Source organism: Heptranchias perlo, chromosome 14, assembly GCF_035084215.1.
Source record: "Heptranchias perlo isolate sHepPer1 chromosome 14, sHepPer1.hap1, whole genome shotgun sequence".
Classification (NCBI taxonomy): domain Eukaryota; kingdom Metazoa; phylum Chordata; class Chondrichthyes; order Hexanchiformes; family Hexanchidae; genus Heptranchias; species Heptranchias perlo.
Window position 1 is genome coordinate 4,309,348 of NC_090338.1, and position 17,666 is coordinate 4,327,013.

Consider the following 17,666-nt stretch of genomic DNA (forward strand, 5'->3'; position numbering starts at 1 on the left):
TGACAAGGAAGTACACCGTGGATGAGGCAATGGGGACACGCATGCAGAGTGACATGGTGACCGCTGCCTATCCATATTGCCATTTCTTACAGAAGCCAGGTGATCCGAACCTGGAAATTACCTAAAGTGGGCGCAGTTCGGGTATTTAAACCAGTTGGAGAGGGTTTTTAAAAAAAAATAAATTCTCATAATGTGTGTGTCGGCATTTATTGCCCATCCCTAGTTGCCCTGAGAAGGTGGTCCTGGGCCACTTTGAACAGTTGCGGTTTGATACAAACTGCAGGGCTTGCTAGGCCACTTCAGAGGGAGGTTAAGAGTCAACTACATTGGTGTGAGACTGGAGTCACATATGGGCCCGGACCGGATTAGACAGCAGGCTTCCTTCCCTAAAGGACATTAGTGAACCAGTTGGGTTTTTACCACACTCCAATAGCTTTATGCTCACTTCTACTGACACCAGCTTTTTGTTTCCAGATTATTAAATTCTGAATTCAAATTCTCAAACTACCAACTGCCGTGGTGGGATTTGTGCTCATGTTCTATGAATTACTAGTCCAGAAGCATAACCACTTCACTACTGTACCCACTACTCCTATTGATACTTCCTCCCATTGAATATCACCACGACATTTCCTATCTATTAAATCTCTTACCCCCCACCGCCTCAGATATTCTCCAGAGTAACAGAAGTATTGGACGGGATAAACATAGTGAGGGAGGAAATTTTAAGGGGATTAGCATCTTTGAAAGTACATAAATCGCCAGGCCCAGATGTAATGTATCCCATGCAGTTGAGAAGCAAGGGAGGAAATAAACATAATTTAATAGGACAAAGTCAGCATGGCTTTACGAAGGGGGAAGTCATGTCTGACAAATTTGCTTGAGTTCTTTGAGGACATAACGTACAGGGTGGATAAAGGGGAACCAGTGGACGTAGTGTATTTAGACTTCCAGAAGGCATTCGACAAGGTGCCACGTAAAAGATTATTGCTCAAGATAAAGAATCACTGGATTGGGGGTAATATTTTGGCATGGGTGGAGGATTGGTTATCTAACAGGAAGCAGAGAGTTGGGATAAATGGTTCATTCTCGGACTGGCAACCAGTAGCCAGTGGTGTTCCACAGGGGTCGGTGCTGGGTCTCCAACTCTTTACAATCTATATTAACGATTTGGAGGAGGGGACCGAGTGTAACATATCAAAGTTTGCAGATGATACAAAGATGGGAGGGAAAGTAGAGAGTGAGGAGGACATAAAAAAACCTACAAGGGAATATAGACAGGCTGGGTGAGTGGGCGGAGATTTGGCAGATGCAATACAATATTGGAAAATGTGAGGTTATGCACTTTGGCAGGAAAAATCAGAGAGCAAGTTATTATCTTAATGGTGAGAAACTGGAAAGTACTGCAGTACAAAGTGATCTGGGGATCCTAGTGCAAGAAAATCACAAAGTTAGTATGCAGGTGCAGCAGGTGATCAAGAAGGCCAATGGAATGTTGGCTTTTATTGCTAGGGGGATAGAATATAAAAACAGGGAGGTATTGCTGCAGTTATACAAGGTATTGGTGAGACCGCACCTGGAATACTGCATACAGCTTTGGTGTCCATACTTAAGAAAAGACATACTTGGTCTCGAGGCAGTACAAAGAAGGTTCACTCGGCTAATCCGAGGGATGAGGGGGTGGACATATGAGGAGAGGTTGAGTAGATTGGGACTCTACTCATTGGAATTCAGAAGAATGAGAGGCGATCTTATTGAAACATATAAGATTGTGAAGGGGCTTGATCGGGTGGATGCGGTAAGGATGTTCCCAAGGATGGGTGAAACTAGGACTAGGGGGCATAATCTTAGAATAAGGGGCTGCTCTTTCAAAACTGAGATGAGGAGAAACTTCTTCACTCAGAGGGTAGTAGGTCTGTGGAATTTGCTGCCCCAGGAAGCTGTGGAAGCTACATCATTAAATAAATTTAATGATGTAGAAGTAAAGGGAATTAGGGGTTACGGGGAGCGGGCAGGAAATTGGACATGAAGTTGAGTTCGGATCGGTCAAAGCCCTGTGGGTGGCGGAGCGGGCCCAGGGGCTGAGTGGCCGGGTCCTGCTCCTACTTCTTGTGTTCTTTAGATTTGAGGTTAGGATCAGATCAGCCATGATCTTATTGAATGGTGGAGCAGGCTCGAGGGCCGATTGGCCTACTCCTGCTCCTGCTCCTATTTCTTATGTTCTTATGAAATAGCGGAGGCTCTGACCATCATTTTCCAATCCTCTCTGGCTACAGGCATGGTGCCGGAGGATTGGAAGACTGCCAACATTGTATCGTTGTTTATAAAGGGAGAAACGGATAGACCGAGTAAGTACAGGCCCAGTCAGCCTAACCTCGGTGGTGGGCAAATTATTGGAAACAATTCTGAGGGACAGTATTAATCGTCATTTAGAAAGGCACGGAGTAATCAAGGACAGTCAACATGGATTTGTTACGTCCTGTCTGACTAACTTGATTGAATTCTTTGAGGAGGTAACGAGGAGTGTTGATGAGGGTAGCTCGTTTGATGTAGTCTACATGGATTTTAGCAAGGCTTTTGACAAGGTCCCACATGGCAGACTGGTCAAAAAGGTAAAGACCCATGGGATCCAAGGGAAAGTGGCAAGTTGGATCCAAAATTGGCTCAGTGGCAGGAAGCAAAGGGCAATGGTTGACGGTTGTTTTTCTGACTGGAAGGCTGTTTCCATTGGGGTTCCACAGGGCTCAGTGCTAGGTCCCTTGCTTTTTGTGGTCGATATCAATGATTTAGACCTAAACGTAGGGGGCATGATTAAGAAGTTTGCAGATGATACAAAAATTGGCCGTGGGGTTGATAGTGTGGAGGAAAGCTGTCGACTGCAGGAAGATATCAATGGACTGGCCAGGTGGGCAGAAAAGTGGCAAATGGAATTCAATCCAGAGAACTGTGAGGTAATGCATTTGGGGAGGGCAAACAAGGCAAGGGAATTCACGATAAATGGGAGGATACTGAGAAGTGTAGAGGAACAGAGGGACATTGGAGTGCATGTCCACCTGTCCCTGAAGATAGCAGGACAGGTAGATAAGGTGGTTAAAAAGGCATGCGGGATACTTTCCTTATTAGCCGAGGCATAGAATATAAGGGCAGGGAGGTTATGCTAGAACTGTATAAAACTTTGGTTCGGCCACAGCTTGAGAACTGCGTACAGTCCTGGTCACCACATTACAGGAAAGATGTGATTGCACGAGAGAGGGTGCAGAGGAGATTTACGAGGATGTTGCCGGGACTGGAGAATTTTAGCTATGAGGAAATATTGGATAGGCTGGGGTTGTTTTCTTTGGAACAAAGGAGGCTCAGGGGAGATTTAATTGAGGTCTATAAAATTATGAGGGGCCGAGATACAGTGGATAGGAAGGACCTATTTCCCTCAGCAGAGAGGTCAGTAACCAGGGAGCATAGATTTAAAGTAATTGGTAGAAGGATTAGAGGGGAGCTGAGGAGAAATTTTTTCACCCAGACGGTGGTGGGGGTCTGGAACTCACTGCCTGAAAGAGTGGGAGAGGCAGAAACCCCCATCGCATTTAAAAAGTACTTAGATGTGCACTTGACATGCTGTAACCTACAAGGCTACATTCCAAATGCTAGAAAGTGGGATTAGGCTGGATAACTCCTATCGACTGGCACAGACATGATGGGCCGAATGGCCTCCTCCTGTGCCATAAATGTCTAAGATTCTAAGGTGGAATTTCATTTGCAGAATGAAAAATACTAACCAAAAGCTGACTCATCTAATCCTTTATCAATGTTTTTTTTTTCAAAACTCAGGTATTGGGTTATTGATTAAAAACAACAAATGGCTTTTATATAACATTGTTAAATTTAAAAAAATATCCCCTGGCCCTTCACAGAGGAGAGTGGATGCAGAGGAGAAATGACCGACGAGTAGCATAGTGGTTATGTTACTGGACTAGTAATCCAGAGGCCTGGAGTAAAAATCAGTGTCATGAGTTCAAATCCCGCCACAGCAGCTGGCGAATTTAAATTCAATTAATTAAATTCAATTAATGAAATAAAATCTGGAATTAAAACACTAGTATCAGTAATGGTCGCCATGAAACTACCGGATTGTCGTAAAAACCCATCTGGTTCACTAATGTCCTTCAGGGAAGGAAACCTGCCGTCCTTACCCGGTCTGGCCTTAATGTGACTCCAGACCCACAGCAATGTGGTTGATTCTTAATTGCCCTCTGAAATGGCCTAGCAAGCCACTCAGTTGTAAAATCTCGCTACGAAAAGTCATAATAAGAATAAAACCGGACGGACCACCCGGCATCGGACCACTGGACACGACAACGGCAAACCAAGCCCAGTCGACCCTGCAAGGTCCTCCTCACTAACATCTGGGGACTTGTGCCAAAATTGGGAGAGCTGTCCCACAGACTAGTCAAGCAACAGCCTGACATAGCCATACTCACAGAATCATACCTTTCAGCCAACGTCCCAGACTCTTCCATCACCATTCCTGGGTATGTCCTGTCCCACCAGCAGGACAGACCCACCAGAGGTGGCGGTACAGTGATATACAGTCAGGAGGGAGTGGCCTTGGGAGTCCTCAACATTGACTCTGGACCCCATGAAATCTCATGGCATCAGGTCAAACATGGGCAAGGAAACCTCCTGCTGATTACCACCTACCGTCCTCCCTCAGCTGATGAATCAGTCCTCCTCCATGTTGAGCACCACTTGGAGGAAGCACTGAGGGCAGCAAGGGCACAGAATGTACTCTGGGTGGGGGACTTCAATGTCCAACACCAAGAGTGGCTCGGTAGCACCACTACTGACCGAGCTGGCCGAGTCCTGAAGGACATAGCTGCCAGACTGGGCCTGCGACACGTGGTGAGTGAACCAACACGAGGGAAAAACTTACTTGACCTCGTCCTCACCAATCTACCTGTCGCAAATGCATCTGTCCATGACAGTATTGGTAGGAGTGACCACCGCACAGTCCTCGTGGAGACGAAGTCCCGTCTTCGCACTGAGGACACCATCCAACGTGTTGTGTGGCACTACCACCGTGCTAAATGGGATAGATTCAGAACAGATCTAGCAGCTCAAAACTGGGCATCCATGAGGCACTGTGGGCCAGCAGCAGCAGAATTGTATTCCAGCACAATCTGTAACCTCATGGCCCGACATATTCCTCACTCTACCATTACCAACAAGCCAGGGGATCAACCCTGGTTCAATGAGGAGTGTAGAAGAGCATGCCAGGAGCAGCACCAGGCGTACCTAAAAATGAGGTGCCAACCTGGTGAAGCTACAACTCAGGACTACATGCATGCTAAACAGCAGAAGCAGCATGCTATAGACAGAGCTAAGCGATTCCACAACCAACGGATCAGATCAAAGCTCTGCAGTCCTGCCACATCCAGTCGTGAATGGTGGTGGACAATTAAACAACTAATGGGAGGAGGAGGCTCTGTAATCATCCCCATCCTCAACGATGGCAGAGTCCAGCATGTGAGTGCAAAAGACAAGGCTGAAGCGTTTGCAACCATCTTCAGCCAGAAGTGCCAAGTGGATGATCCATCTCGGCCTCCTCCCAAATTCCCCACCATCACAGAAGCCAGTCTTCAGCCAATTCGATTCACTCCACGTGATATCAAGAAACGGCTGAGTGCACTGGATACAGCAAAGGCTATGGGCCCCGACAACATCCCAGCTGTAGTGCTGAAGACTTGTGCTCCAGAACTAGCTGCGCCTCTCGCCAAGCTGTTCCAGTACAGCTACAACACTGGCATCTACCCGACAATGTGGAAAATTGCCCAGGTATGTCCTGTCCACAAAAAGCAGGACAAATCCAATCCGGCCAATTACCGCCCCATCAGTCTACTCTCAATCATCAGCAAAGTGATGGAAGGTGTCGTCGACAGTGCTATCAACGGCACTTACTCACCAATAACCTGCTCACCGATGCTCAGTTTGGGTTCTGCCAGGACCACTTGGCTCCAAACCTCATTACAGCCTTGGTCCAAACATGGACAAAAGACCTGAATTCCAGAGTTGAGGTGAGAGTGACTGCCCTTGACATCAAGGCAGCATTTGACCGAGTGTGGCACCAAGGAGCCCTCGTAAAATTGAAGTCAATGGGAATCTGGGGAAAACTCTCCAGTGTCTGGAGTCACACCGAGCACAAAGGAAGATGGTAGTGGTTGTTGGAGGCCAATCATCTCAGCCGCTGGGCATTGCTGCAGGAGTTCCTCAGGGCAGTGTCCTAGGCCCAACCATCTTCAGCTGCTTCATCAATGACCTTCCCTCCATCATAAGGTCAGAAATGGGGATGTTCGCTGATGATTGCACAGTGTTCAGTTCCATTCGCAACCCCTCAGATAATGAAGCAGTCCGAGCCCGCATGCAGCAAGACCTGGACAACATCCAGACTTGGGCTGATAAGTGGCAAGTAACATTCGCGCCAGATAAGTGCCAGGCAATGACTATCTCCAACAAGAGAGAGTCTAACCACCTCCCCTTGACATTCAACGGCATTACCATCGCCGAATCCCCCACCATCAACATCCTGGGGGTCACCATTGACCAGAAACTTAACTGGACCAGCCATATAAATACTGTGGCGACGAGAGCAGGTCAGAGGCTGGGTATTCTGCGGCGAGTGACTCACCTCCTGACTCCCCAAAGCCTTTCCACCATCTACAAGGCACAAGTCAGGAGTGTGATGGAATACTCTCCACTTGCTTGGATGAGTGCAGCTCCAACAACACTCAAGAAGCTCGACACCATCCAAGATAAAGCAGCCCGCTTGATTGGCACCCCATCCACCACCCCAAACATTCACTCCCTTCACCACTGGCACACCGTGGCTGCAGTGTGTTTCATCCACAGGATGCACTGCAACAACTCGCCAAGGCTTCTTCGACAGCACCTCCCAAACCCGTGACCTCTACCACCTAGAAGGACAAGGGCAGCAGACACATGGGAACAACACTACCTGCACGTTCCCCTCCAAGTCACACACCATCCCGACTTGGAAATATATCGCTGTTCCTTCATCGTCACTGGGTCAAAATCCTGGAACTCCCTTCCTAACAGCACTGTGGGAGAACCGTCACCACACGAACTGCAGCGGTTCAAGAAGGCGGCTCACCACCACCTTCTCGAGGGCAATTAGGGATGGGCAATAAATGCCGGCCTCGCCAGCGACACCCACATCCCATGAACGAATAAAAAAAAATCATGGAAAAGAAACTTTTTTTTTTAAGTTGTTCTTTAAAGGCGGTGGGAGACGTAGCAGGGCTTATGGAGCTAGTTCCAGGGACTATTGCTGAGATGGAGCCACCAATGGTGGAGTGGAAGGATGGGGAATGTGCAGGAGGCCAGAGCTGGAGGACCAAAGAGCTGTGCATCTGGAGGAGGTTGCAGAGGTCGGATGTGACGAGGCCACGGAGGGACTTGTAAATGAGGATGAGGATTTTTTTTCTTCCTGGGGGACAGGGAGCTAATCGAGGTCCAACGGGGACAGGGCCTAACGGGCGTGTGAGAGAGGGTGCGGGTGACAGGAATTTTGATGAGTTGAAACTAATGTTCCCTCTAATTTTTTTCGGCCACGGGCGGAATGAATTTGGGTTTGTGCACCGATATAAAGGCTGTGTGCGCCACCGTAAAAAAAAAATCACAACTTTCAATACAACATCTTTTTACAAAACATTATTCAGGGTAAATTACAAACGGAACAAATATACAAAATAATGGATAATTGTAACAATTTAATGTTATATTGGCTGATAAATTTTTATAATTCATGAAATAGGTTTCTTAAGTTGCTCTAGGATTGAGCAGTCTCGTTATATTTTATTAAAAATTATCTGATGGGAACGATTCCAAACAGCTTTTTGTTGAATCAGCTTAATGACTCTGATTCAAACAGAAATAAATTGTGTGCAATCAGAATTTTTAAATTGAGTCAGAAATACAAAGCAGCTGTCAAATCAGTCAGTGTGAATTTGAGGATAGGGAACAGTTTAATTAAAGCTCCCCCTCCCCCCTCTTCCATCCCTCCCCCCTTGCCCCCATTGAATCCTCAGCAGGGTTAAAAAAAATTATTGTATTATAATTATACATCTTGCAGGTCTCATTAGCTTAGGATATTTCTATGTAAGGCAGGGAGCAATTTGGACACGAAGAACCTGAACTGACAGAGGCAACGAACAAAGATCAAAAAAAAAAGTGAATCCTTGGGGCAACTGAGGGCTTTTGGATAGCAGTTGTATAAAACAATTTAAATCAACTTCGTTGTTTTGATTACAATGTACCAATGTGATTGGAAAGTATATTTTAGCACAATTGTGGAAGGATCTTTAACAACAATATTACACATGATCTGTGTCAGAATTACTTAATTTGTAAATATGAAATATGGAAATTGATAAACGATTATTACAATATGCCACACAATTTGGGTTCATTTGTCGTTTACTTCAGAAGCTAACGTCGAATAGGATAGTGACAAAAATTGTTACTTGCACTAATCGTAGACTTCCTCCAATGTTATTTGCTACCAATGCCTTAAATATGTTTGTCTTTAGAATAAAGTAACAGCTCTCCACAATTCGCACTCGAGGTGAAAAGCTTTCATTTAATTGAATGCATCTCCTCACTGAATCTTTATGTAAAATTTCCATCCATCGGGCAGTATACTATTTATGGACGCCTGTCTCTGAGCAGCTGCACCACACCAGACGCCGACATCTGCAGTACGACGCTCCCGTCCATCCTAACTTTAACTCCTGCCTTTGCTGCAAAGTGATTGGTAGCTGACGTCACCTCACAGCGTCTCCGCCAGAGAGCGCGGGTTTGGTGCGCGGACGGAGTGATGACGTGCGCGGCTCACAACAAACTGCTGCGCACGCGCGCAGCTTAGAGGGAACAGTGGTTGAAACTTGTGTGAGTTGGAGTTTGGGAGGCCAGCGAGGAGGGCATTTGAAGGAGTAGGGATGAAATTTGACTCAGTGGTAGCGCAAAACGGCCGATAGGGAATCGGGCGGGATGCAAAACGGCCGATAGGGAATCGGACGGGATGCAAAACGGCCGATAGGGAATCGGGCGGGATGCAAAACGGGCTGCCGATTAGCTTTCGCCTGTTATGTACTACCAGCAAAGTCAGTTTTCACCCCCAATGAGTCCAGAGGTAACAAAAGTGTGGTTAAAGGTTTCAGCAGTAGTGACAGCCAACAGATAGCTCCACACAGGCTGTGGATATTTCCAGGGCACCTCCTCCAAGAAAGCTCCGCCAATATTGGAAACACTTTGTACGAGGAAGCTGCGATGTGCATCTGTGAGCGTCAGTCTGGTACATCAATTTAAAGTGCCACCAACCTGCTCCATTGGCCTTCTCATGGTTTATTTCTTTGAAAAGCTATTTTAGCAACAACAATTAAGAATTTGAACTATAAACTCGTTTTCCACGCTCCTTCACCTCTTTGCCTCCCCCTCCACCTTTAAAGGCCTTCTCAAAACACACCTCTTTCACCAAGCTTTCAGTCAGCTCTTCTAATCCTCTCGCAAGGACTCAGCATCTGTCTCTTTTCTCCTCTGTGAAGCCCCTTAGGACACTTTTTCTGTGTTAGACGCATTATATTAGACTAAATTATTAACCCTTAGCATGACACAGACAAGGTTACTTGTCTAGACATGCCCGCATCTGGGAACTGCAGACAAGTACTGTTGTTGGTCAGCAGATTCTTCCTGTTGGACAACTAAGTGTGGAAATGAAGTGGGAGAGGGGAGAGAAATACCAAGGTGAGGCAGTCCTATCTAATCAGATTTAATCCAATCCAAGTCTATAATTGTACTATTGAAGTTATTTACACAGGTGCCTTATTTGCAACCAGTTCTAATCCAATAAACCCGCATTTTTACATAGGAACAGGAGGAGGCCATTCAGCCCCTCGAGCCTGCTCCACCATTCAGTTAGATCATGGCTGATCTGTATCTTAACTCCATTTGGTTCCATAACCCTTCGTACTCTTGCTTAACAAAAATTGATCAATCTCAGTTTTGATTGACCTAGCCTCGCCAGCGTTTTGGGGGAGAGTTTGAGTTTGGTTTGTTCTCGGGATATGGGCACCGCTGGCAAGGCCGCATATATTGCCCTTGGTGCCCTGAGAAGGTAGTGGGTGACCTCCCTTCTCCTTCAACCACTGCAGTCCCTGTGGCGAAAGTGCTCCTACAATGTTAGGTAGGGAGTTCCAGGATATTAACTGACCGTCTATGAAGGAACGGCCGTAAACGTCGACATCGGGACGGTATGCGTGGCTTGGAGGAGAACTTGAGGGTGATGGTGTTCCTGCGTCTTTGCTGTCCCTCCTCTTCTCTGTGGTGGAGTCACGTGAGCGGAGGTGCTGTTGAAGTGAAGTAAGCTTAGCGTGTTGCTGCAGTGCCTCCTGCAGGTTGTACACGCTGCAGCCACGGGGGTACACCAGTGGTGGAGCGGGTGGATATTGAGACCAGTGGCAGAGGGCACTGATCAAGTGAATGGTTCTGTCCCGGATGGTGTTGAGCTTCTTGGGTTTGTTGAGCCTGTACCCATCCAGGTGAAGGGTAAGTATTCCATCGCACTCCTGACTGGAGATTGTGGATGATGAAGAGTCTTTGAAGGGGTCGGGAGTAAGCCACTTGTCAAGAAGCCATGGTGTTGGTATGGCCAATCTAGTCAAACGGTGATCCATCTCCCTCCCCCTTCCAAAGGCAGACTTGGCAGTGTTAAAGGTCAGGAGGGAAGTGGCTGCTTTCTGTTGTTCAAGATGATCATTACTTGGCACTCGTGTGTGATGTGAATGTTACCTGCCACATGTCAGCCCAAGCCTTGATGTCAGCCAGGTCCTTCTGTCGGCTGGCATGGGCTGCTTCATTATCCAAGGAATTGTGAATGGGGTTGTGCAATAGTTATTGGTTGGCTTTTTGCAAAATGTTTTAAAACAATTCTCTGCTATTTTTAATCTGTAGTCTTACTATCAGTTACTCTAGATTAGGGAATCACGGAGTGCAGCAAAAGAGATAATGTAGATCTCAATATAAAGGGAAAGACATGAATCTATTCTTTAATTTTCAGATGGAGGACAAAGCAGAACCTGGATTATTGCTTTTTAATGATGTACGCTCAATTGAAGGGCACCTATTATGTACAGGTAAGAGAGCTCACATTCACTCATTTTATGTAGAAAGCTATTTTAGTCAGACAAAAATCTGTATCGATCAGAGCAAAACAGGAAAATGTCCTACAGTCCCAAGTAGCAGCTGGTTTATGGTGCTCAGGAGCCATTTGGTCAATTACCTATTGATCTGTTCCATTGGAAAAAGTTTCAGGCAGCTATTAGGGTCGTCACCCTGAGTTGTTAAAGTAATAACATTGTTTTTGACAAGCACTTAGCAGGACCATAGTGTAGCCTTATACACAGTGAACATTACCTTCAAGTGCTAGTGGTTCTGATCGTAGGGTTTTGGTAATGTGATTCTAGATGTGCCCAGAAGATCTTTTTCAAGTACATCGAACGTCCATTCCTACTTTACAGCATAATAGCAATTGCAGAATCATGCAGCACAGAAGGAGGCCATTCGATCCATCGTGCCTGTGCCGGCTCGTTCAAAGAGCTATCCAATTAGTCCCACACTCCCTCCTGCTTTTTCCCCATAACCCTGCAAATTTTCCCTTTCAAGTACTTATCCCATTCCCTTTTGAAAGTTGCTACTGAATCTGTTTCCACTGCCCTTTCAGGCAGCGCATTCTAGATCATAACAACTTGCTGTGTAAAAGAAATTTCTCCTCATCTCCCCTTTGGTTCTTTTGCCAATGTCGTGTGCACTTGTCATATTTTTCTCTAGTTTGAAGAACGTGCTGAAAAACTGGCCTTTGTTTTTTTTTCACACGCAGAGGCAGTTAGCTTTCTCTTCTTCATACTCCTAACTGTTTTACATCGAATTTTACAGCACTGAAACAGGCCATTCGGTGTTTATGCTCCGCACGAGCCTCCCCCCACCCTTCTTCATTTCACCCAGTCAGTTTTTAAAATTTTTAAATCATCTAATTTTTTATCCCCCCTGTCAATATTTTGTGAAGTCCTGAGAAACTTCACCCCCTAAGCTTTCTAACTGCAAATGATTTCATGGGAAAAGTGCTGTTAACCAAGAGATTGAGACATTCTCCCTGATGTGTAGTTTTTCTTAAAATTAAAAACCTTTTCCCCCTGCCCTTTTCCATTTTTTTTCTCCCCCTTCCCAACTTTCCTAAAATCAAACTGCACTCGTGCCCCCACTCCCTTAACTCTCCCAAGTGACCGTTCTCTCCATTGCTTCTTTCAATAGAAAATTGGATAAATATTTAAAGCAGAGAATGACACAGGGGCATAAGGAGAGTGCAGGCCAGTGGGAATCATTTTGAAATAAAAACAGAAAATGTTGGGAACACTCAGCAGGTCAGGCAGCATCTGTGGAGAGAGAAACAGGATTAACGTTTCAGGTCTGATGTAAGGTCATCGACCTGAAACATTAACTCTGTTTCTCTCTCTCTGCAGATGCTGCCTGACCTGCTGAGTGTTCCCAGCATTTTCTACCATTTATTTCAGATTTCCAACTTCCGCAGTATTTTGCTGTTTTAGTGTTGTGGTTGGGATTAGTTTTGAATTGGCCCAGCACAGACGCGTTGTGCTGACTGGCCCCCCTTTCTCAGCTGTGAACTTCTATGCACTCCCAAAAGCGATTTGTGAAGAAGCAAGTCTATAATCGACATCTTCGGCGAGCACTTTACAATTCAATTTGTTTTTAACGGACACAATACCAGATCACGTCTAATAATCCATGTGGCATTTTCCTAGCTGATTAATGGTTCTTCCCATTGGATAAAACGTTTGGCCACACATGTTTGAGTTTTTATTTGTCTGTGCAAATCAGGTTGCAGGCTCAAATTAGACTGCCAAAAGTTTAATTTTATATATTATACAAAGAATTACATAGAATTTTACAGCACAGAACAGGTCAATGCTGACAGCTAATTTAAAAAAAATACTGAAATCTTGTTAACATCTTGAGTGTTTTAACAGCTTTAAACTGCTGCGTATAAAAGCTGTTAAGCAACAGCTTATACGTTTTTAATATTTACTGAAGGAGGGAGTTTCTGTTTCCTTTTCACGTCTAGTTGGAAGATGATATCGTGGTGAGACCCAATTATTTAAGCACAATGAAGAATTTTGCACTGCAGCAGCCATCTGAAGAGTGGATGATCCTGGAATTCTCCCAGCTGGGATTCATTGGTAAGAGTCTAGAATTACGGAACGATTAAGATTAATATTTCGATGGATCTCCCCATCTCCCTAAATCTTCCCTTCCTCCTACTAACCCAAGCTTGGCATCGCCTAATCCCTGATCTACTGCATCTAACACGTTTTTCAACCTTGGTGGTGCTCTGCACTATGGGCCTCTACCTGGATTACTCACTTTAAAAAAAATCTTTCCACATCGTTCACCTGAGGAAGGAGGAAGCCTCCGAAAGCTTGTGAATTTAAAATAAAATTGCTGGACTATAACTTGGTGTTGTAAAATTGTTTACAATTAAAAAAAAATAAGACATTGGGTTAATCATTCTCTGGTGTTATCAGCATATGTTGCAATGAAAATGTGAGGGAAGACTTGTAGTTAATTCTCTTCCAGGAAACACAGTCTTGCATTTATATTGCACCTTTGACGGTCTCAGGATGTCCCAAAGCGCTTTACAGCCAATGAAGTACTTTTGAAGTGTAGTCATTGTTGTAATGTAGGAAATGCGGCAGCCAATTTGCACACAGCAAGATCCCACACACAGTAATGTGATAATGACCAGATAATCTGTTTTTTGGTGTTGGTTGAGGGATAAAAATTGGGCAGGATACCGGGCGAACTCCCCTGCTCTTCTTTGAGTAGTATCCATGGGATCTTTTATTTCCACCCGAGAGACAGAAGGAGCCTCGGTTTAACGTCTCATCCGAAAGACGGCATCTCCGACAGAGCAGCACTCCCTCAGTGTTGCAGTGAAGTGTCAGCCTAGATTATTTACTAAAGTCTCTGGAGTGGGGTTTGAAGCCACGAGCTTCTGACTCAGAAGGCAAGGGAGTGCCACCCACTGAGCCACAGCTGATACCAGAACTGTAGAGCTGCTTACATCCCTCAGTTTCCTCATCCTCTTACAATCTACTGCCTTTTAAGCTTGGTGTCACCTGATCAGTACTTTTCAATTGGTCTGCATTATCTCTTGTGCTGTTTTCAAACTTGACACTGCCCTGCTCTCTATACCCTTCCGCTGGGTTTCACTGTGATAAAAAAATATATAATGTTGCTCTTTTTTGTTTTGTTTTTTCCAAAGGCACACTACAAAATTGTTTCCTCTTTGCAATTGGTCAAAGTTGAGAGTAGAAACGCACGAACAGGAGGAGACCATTCAGCCCCTCGAGCCTGTTCCGCCATTCAATTTGATGATGGCTGATCTGTATCTTAACTCCATCTATCCGCCTTGGTTCCGTAAACCTTAATACCCTTGCCTAACAAAAATCTATCAATCTCCGTTTTGATATTTTCAATTGACCCCCAGCCTCAACAGCCTTTTTGGTGCAGAAAGTTCCAGATTTCCACTACCCTTTGTGTGATGAAGTGCTTCCTGACATCACCCCTGAAAGGCCTAGCTCTAATTTTAAGGTTCTGCCCCCTTGTTCTGGACTCCCCCACCGGAGGAAATAGTTTCTCTCTATCTACCCTATCAAATCCTTTAATCATAATGGATTTTCAACTGAGCCCCAGCACATTAATACTGTGGCTACAAGATCAGGTCAGAGGCTGGGTATTCTGCGGCGAGTGACTCACCTCAGACTCCCCAAAGCCTTTCCACCATCTGCAAGGCAGAAGTCAGGAGTGTGATGGAATACTCTCCACTTGCCTGGATGAGTGCAGCTCCAACAACACTCAAGAAGCTCGACACCATCCAGGACAAAGCAGCCTGCTTGATCGGCACCCCATCCACCACTGTAAAATTCACTCCCTTCACCACCGGCGCACTGTGGCTGCAGTGTGTACCATCCACAGGATGCACTGCAGCAACTCGCCAAGGTTTCTTCGACAGCACCTCCCAAACCCACGACCTCTGCCACCTAGAAGGACGTGGGCAGCAGGCACATGGGAACAACACCACCTGCACGTACCCCTCCAAATCACACACCATCCCGACATCATCGCTGGGTCAAAATCCTGGAACTCCCTTCCTAACAGCACTGTGGGAGCACCTTCACCACACAGACTGCAGCGGTTCAAGAAGGCGGCTCACCACCACCTTCTCAAGGGCAATTAGGGATGGGCAATAAATGCTGGCCTCGCCAGTGACGCCCACATCCCATGAATGAATAAAAAAAATCTTCTTAAACAGCTCAGTCTTTAAGCTGCAGTACAGCATTGCCGAGCTGATGCTCAGTGAAGATCATGTTGTAATGTATTAAAGGCTGCAGGAGAATCCCTGAAACCCCAACAACTCGCAAATTGTCAAATTTCAGAAACTGACTTGAAGAAAAAAAAACCATAAACTTTTTACGAGCAAGTTAAAATGGAAAGCGAGAGGCTGTGCGTCATACTGGTGCAGCAGTGTAATCGGCTACAAAAACAACAAGGCACAACACGTTCGCAGCCACACTGCCACGCCTAGTGAATTCCTGGTGTCTGCTGTGCCCCCGAGGGGAAGATACCAACCATAGGGAGAGGGGAAATTGACAGCTGAGTCACTCAGGCCCCTCTTGCTTGTCCCTAAACGATGACTTTGGTGCATGTCACTTTGCTGCCTTCCCTCAGAGGAAACCGAGCCTGCATCCTCCACTTCCTTCACCCCACCATTGGCGGCCCTAAGCTCTGGAATTCGCTTTCTAATCCTCTCCGCATCTCTACCTCTCCCTCCTCCTTGGAAACTCTCGTTAGAACCTACCTCTTTGACAAAGCTGTTGGCCACCTGTCCTAAGATCTCTTCCTTCGACTGTGCCTTGGGACGTTTTACTACGTTAAAGGCGCTATATAAATGCAAGTTGTTGAGAGACGTCATTGAGGTCAAAGTGAGTATTCAAGTAACTGTTGCAAAATAAAAGTGGTAAATTTTGACATGTCTTGCACTTTTTCTCCTGACAATCTGCGGTTGCTGTGAGTGGATAATTCAGGAGCGTGAGCCTGAAATATTACGAGGATTTTAAGAATCCAACATTTTGCAATACTCTTGTTTCTTTTCTGAGGGAAAGTCTCGAGCCTCACAACATGTAATAACAACAGACCCGGGTGTTGATTGTTACTCACTAATTACCTCGCGCTTTATAATAATGCTGCCTCGTGCTACTTTTGACATACTTTTGTATGATTTCAATTGAAATTGATAGAGCTAAAATAGCTTTAATAAACAAATTCAACTTGTAAATCATTCTAGCTTAATTCAACTTTGGCAACACAAAGGACTTAATTTATAGCATCTTATCAAGTCCTCGGGATTCCTCAAAAGTGCTTTATAGCCAAATAAGTACTTCTGAAGTGTGGTCACTGTTATGTAGGCAAACATAGCAGTCAATTTGCGCACAGCAAGGTCCCACAAATGGCAAATCAATTGAACGATTAGTTAATCTGTTCTTGGTGGTGTTGGTTGAGGGATAAATATTGGCCAGTACACTGGGAGAACTCCCTTGGGATCTTTTACGTTGACCTGAGAGGACAGGCTCATCCAAAAGTGAGCACCTCCAACAGTGCAGCACTGAAGTGTTGGCCTGGGATATGTGGGGTTTGAGAGAAAGTGTACGTTCTGTGCTACTAATTGGGCTTGCTGTGTATGCTAATGAGCTGTGAGCAGCATTTAAGGATGCAGAATTCAGCTCTGCGTAGAGTGCAGCGGTTATACAGGGCATAATAGGTTCAAATCCCACTCCAGAGACTTGAGCACATAATTCAGGCTGACCCTCCCAGTGCAGTACTGAGGGAGTGCTGCAGCGTCGGAGGTGCCGTCTTTCGGATGAGCCGTTTAAACCAAGGCCTCTCAGGTGGACGTAAAAGATCCCATGGCACTATTTCAAAGAAGACCAGGTGAGTTCTCCCTGGTGTCCTGGCCAACATTTATCCCTCAACCAACATCACTAAAAACAGATTATCTGGTCATTATATCATTGCTGTTTGTGGGACCTTGCTGTGGGCAAATTGGCTGCCGCGTTTCCTACATTATAACAGAGACTACGCTTGAAAAGTACTTCATTGGATGTGAAGCGCTTTGGGTCGTTCTGAGGTCGTGAAAGGTGCTAGATAAATGCAAATCCTTTCTTTAGCTGCTATAAAACACCATTGTCAGGGCCACCATTTTACAGTCAAATTCTATTTTTATTGCATTGGCTTCTGAAATCTGCACGGATTTCTGCTGGTGTTTTGGGAATGTCATTCCACAATTCCATCAGGTGAGAGTTAGGGTGGTTGAATAAGTCAATTCTGTTTTATTACATAGGATTATGAGATCTTGCAGGACTTTTACCAGTGCTTTGGGAATATCATTCTGCGATTCCATCTATTCTCCATGGAAACCGCACACTGGTAGCCTTGATTATGGTCTGGCACTAGTTATTTTTTTAAAA

At 45.4% G+C, this 17,666-nt stretch overlaps 1 protein-coding gene across 1 annotated transcript in view; it reads left to right on the top strand.

Moving 5' to 3' along the window:
• The window catches only part of mgat4b (alpha-1,3-mannosyl-glycoprotein 4-beta-N-acetylglucosaminyltransferase B), a 301,140-nt gene that overhangs the window by 219,236 nt on the left and 64,238 nt on the right, over nt 1-17,666 (top strand). Inside the window, exons 7-8 of the mRNA XM_067995968.1 lie at nt 11,126-11,201; nt 13,205-13,319. Of these exons, the coding sequence (XP_067852069.1) occupies nt 11,126-11,201; nt 13,205-13,319 (191 nt within the window). The remainder of the gene's footprint in view (nt 1-11,125; nt 11,202-13,204; nt 13,320-17,666) is intronic.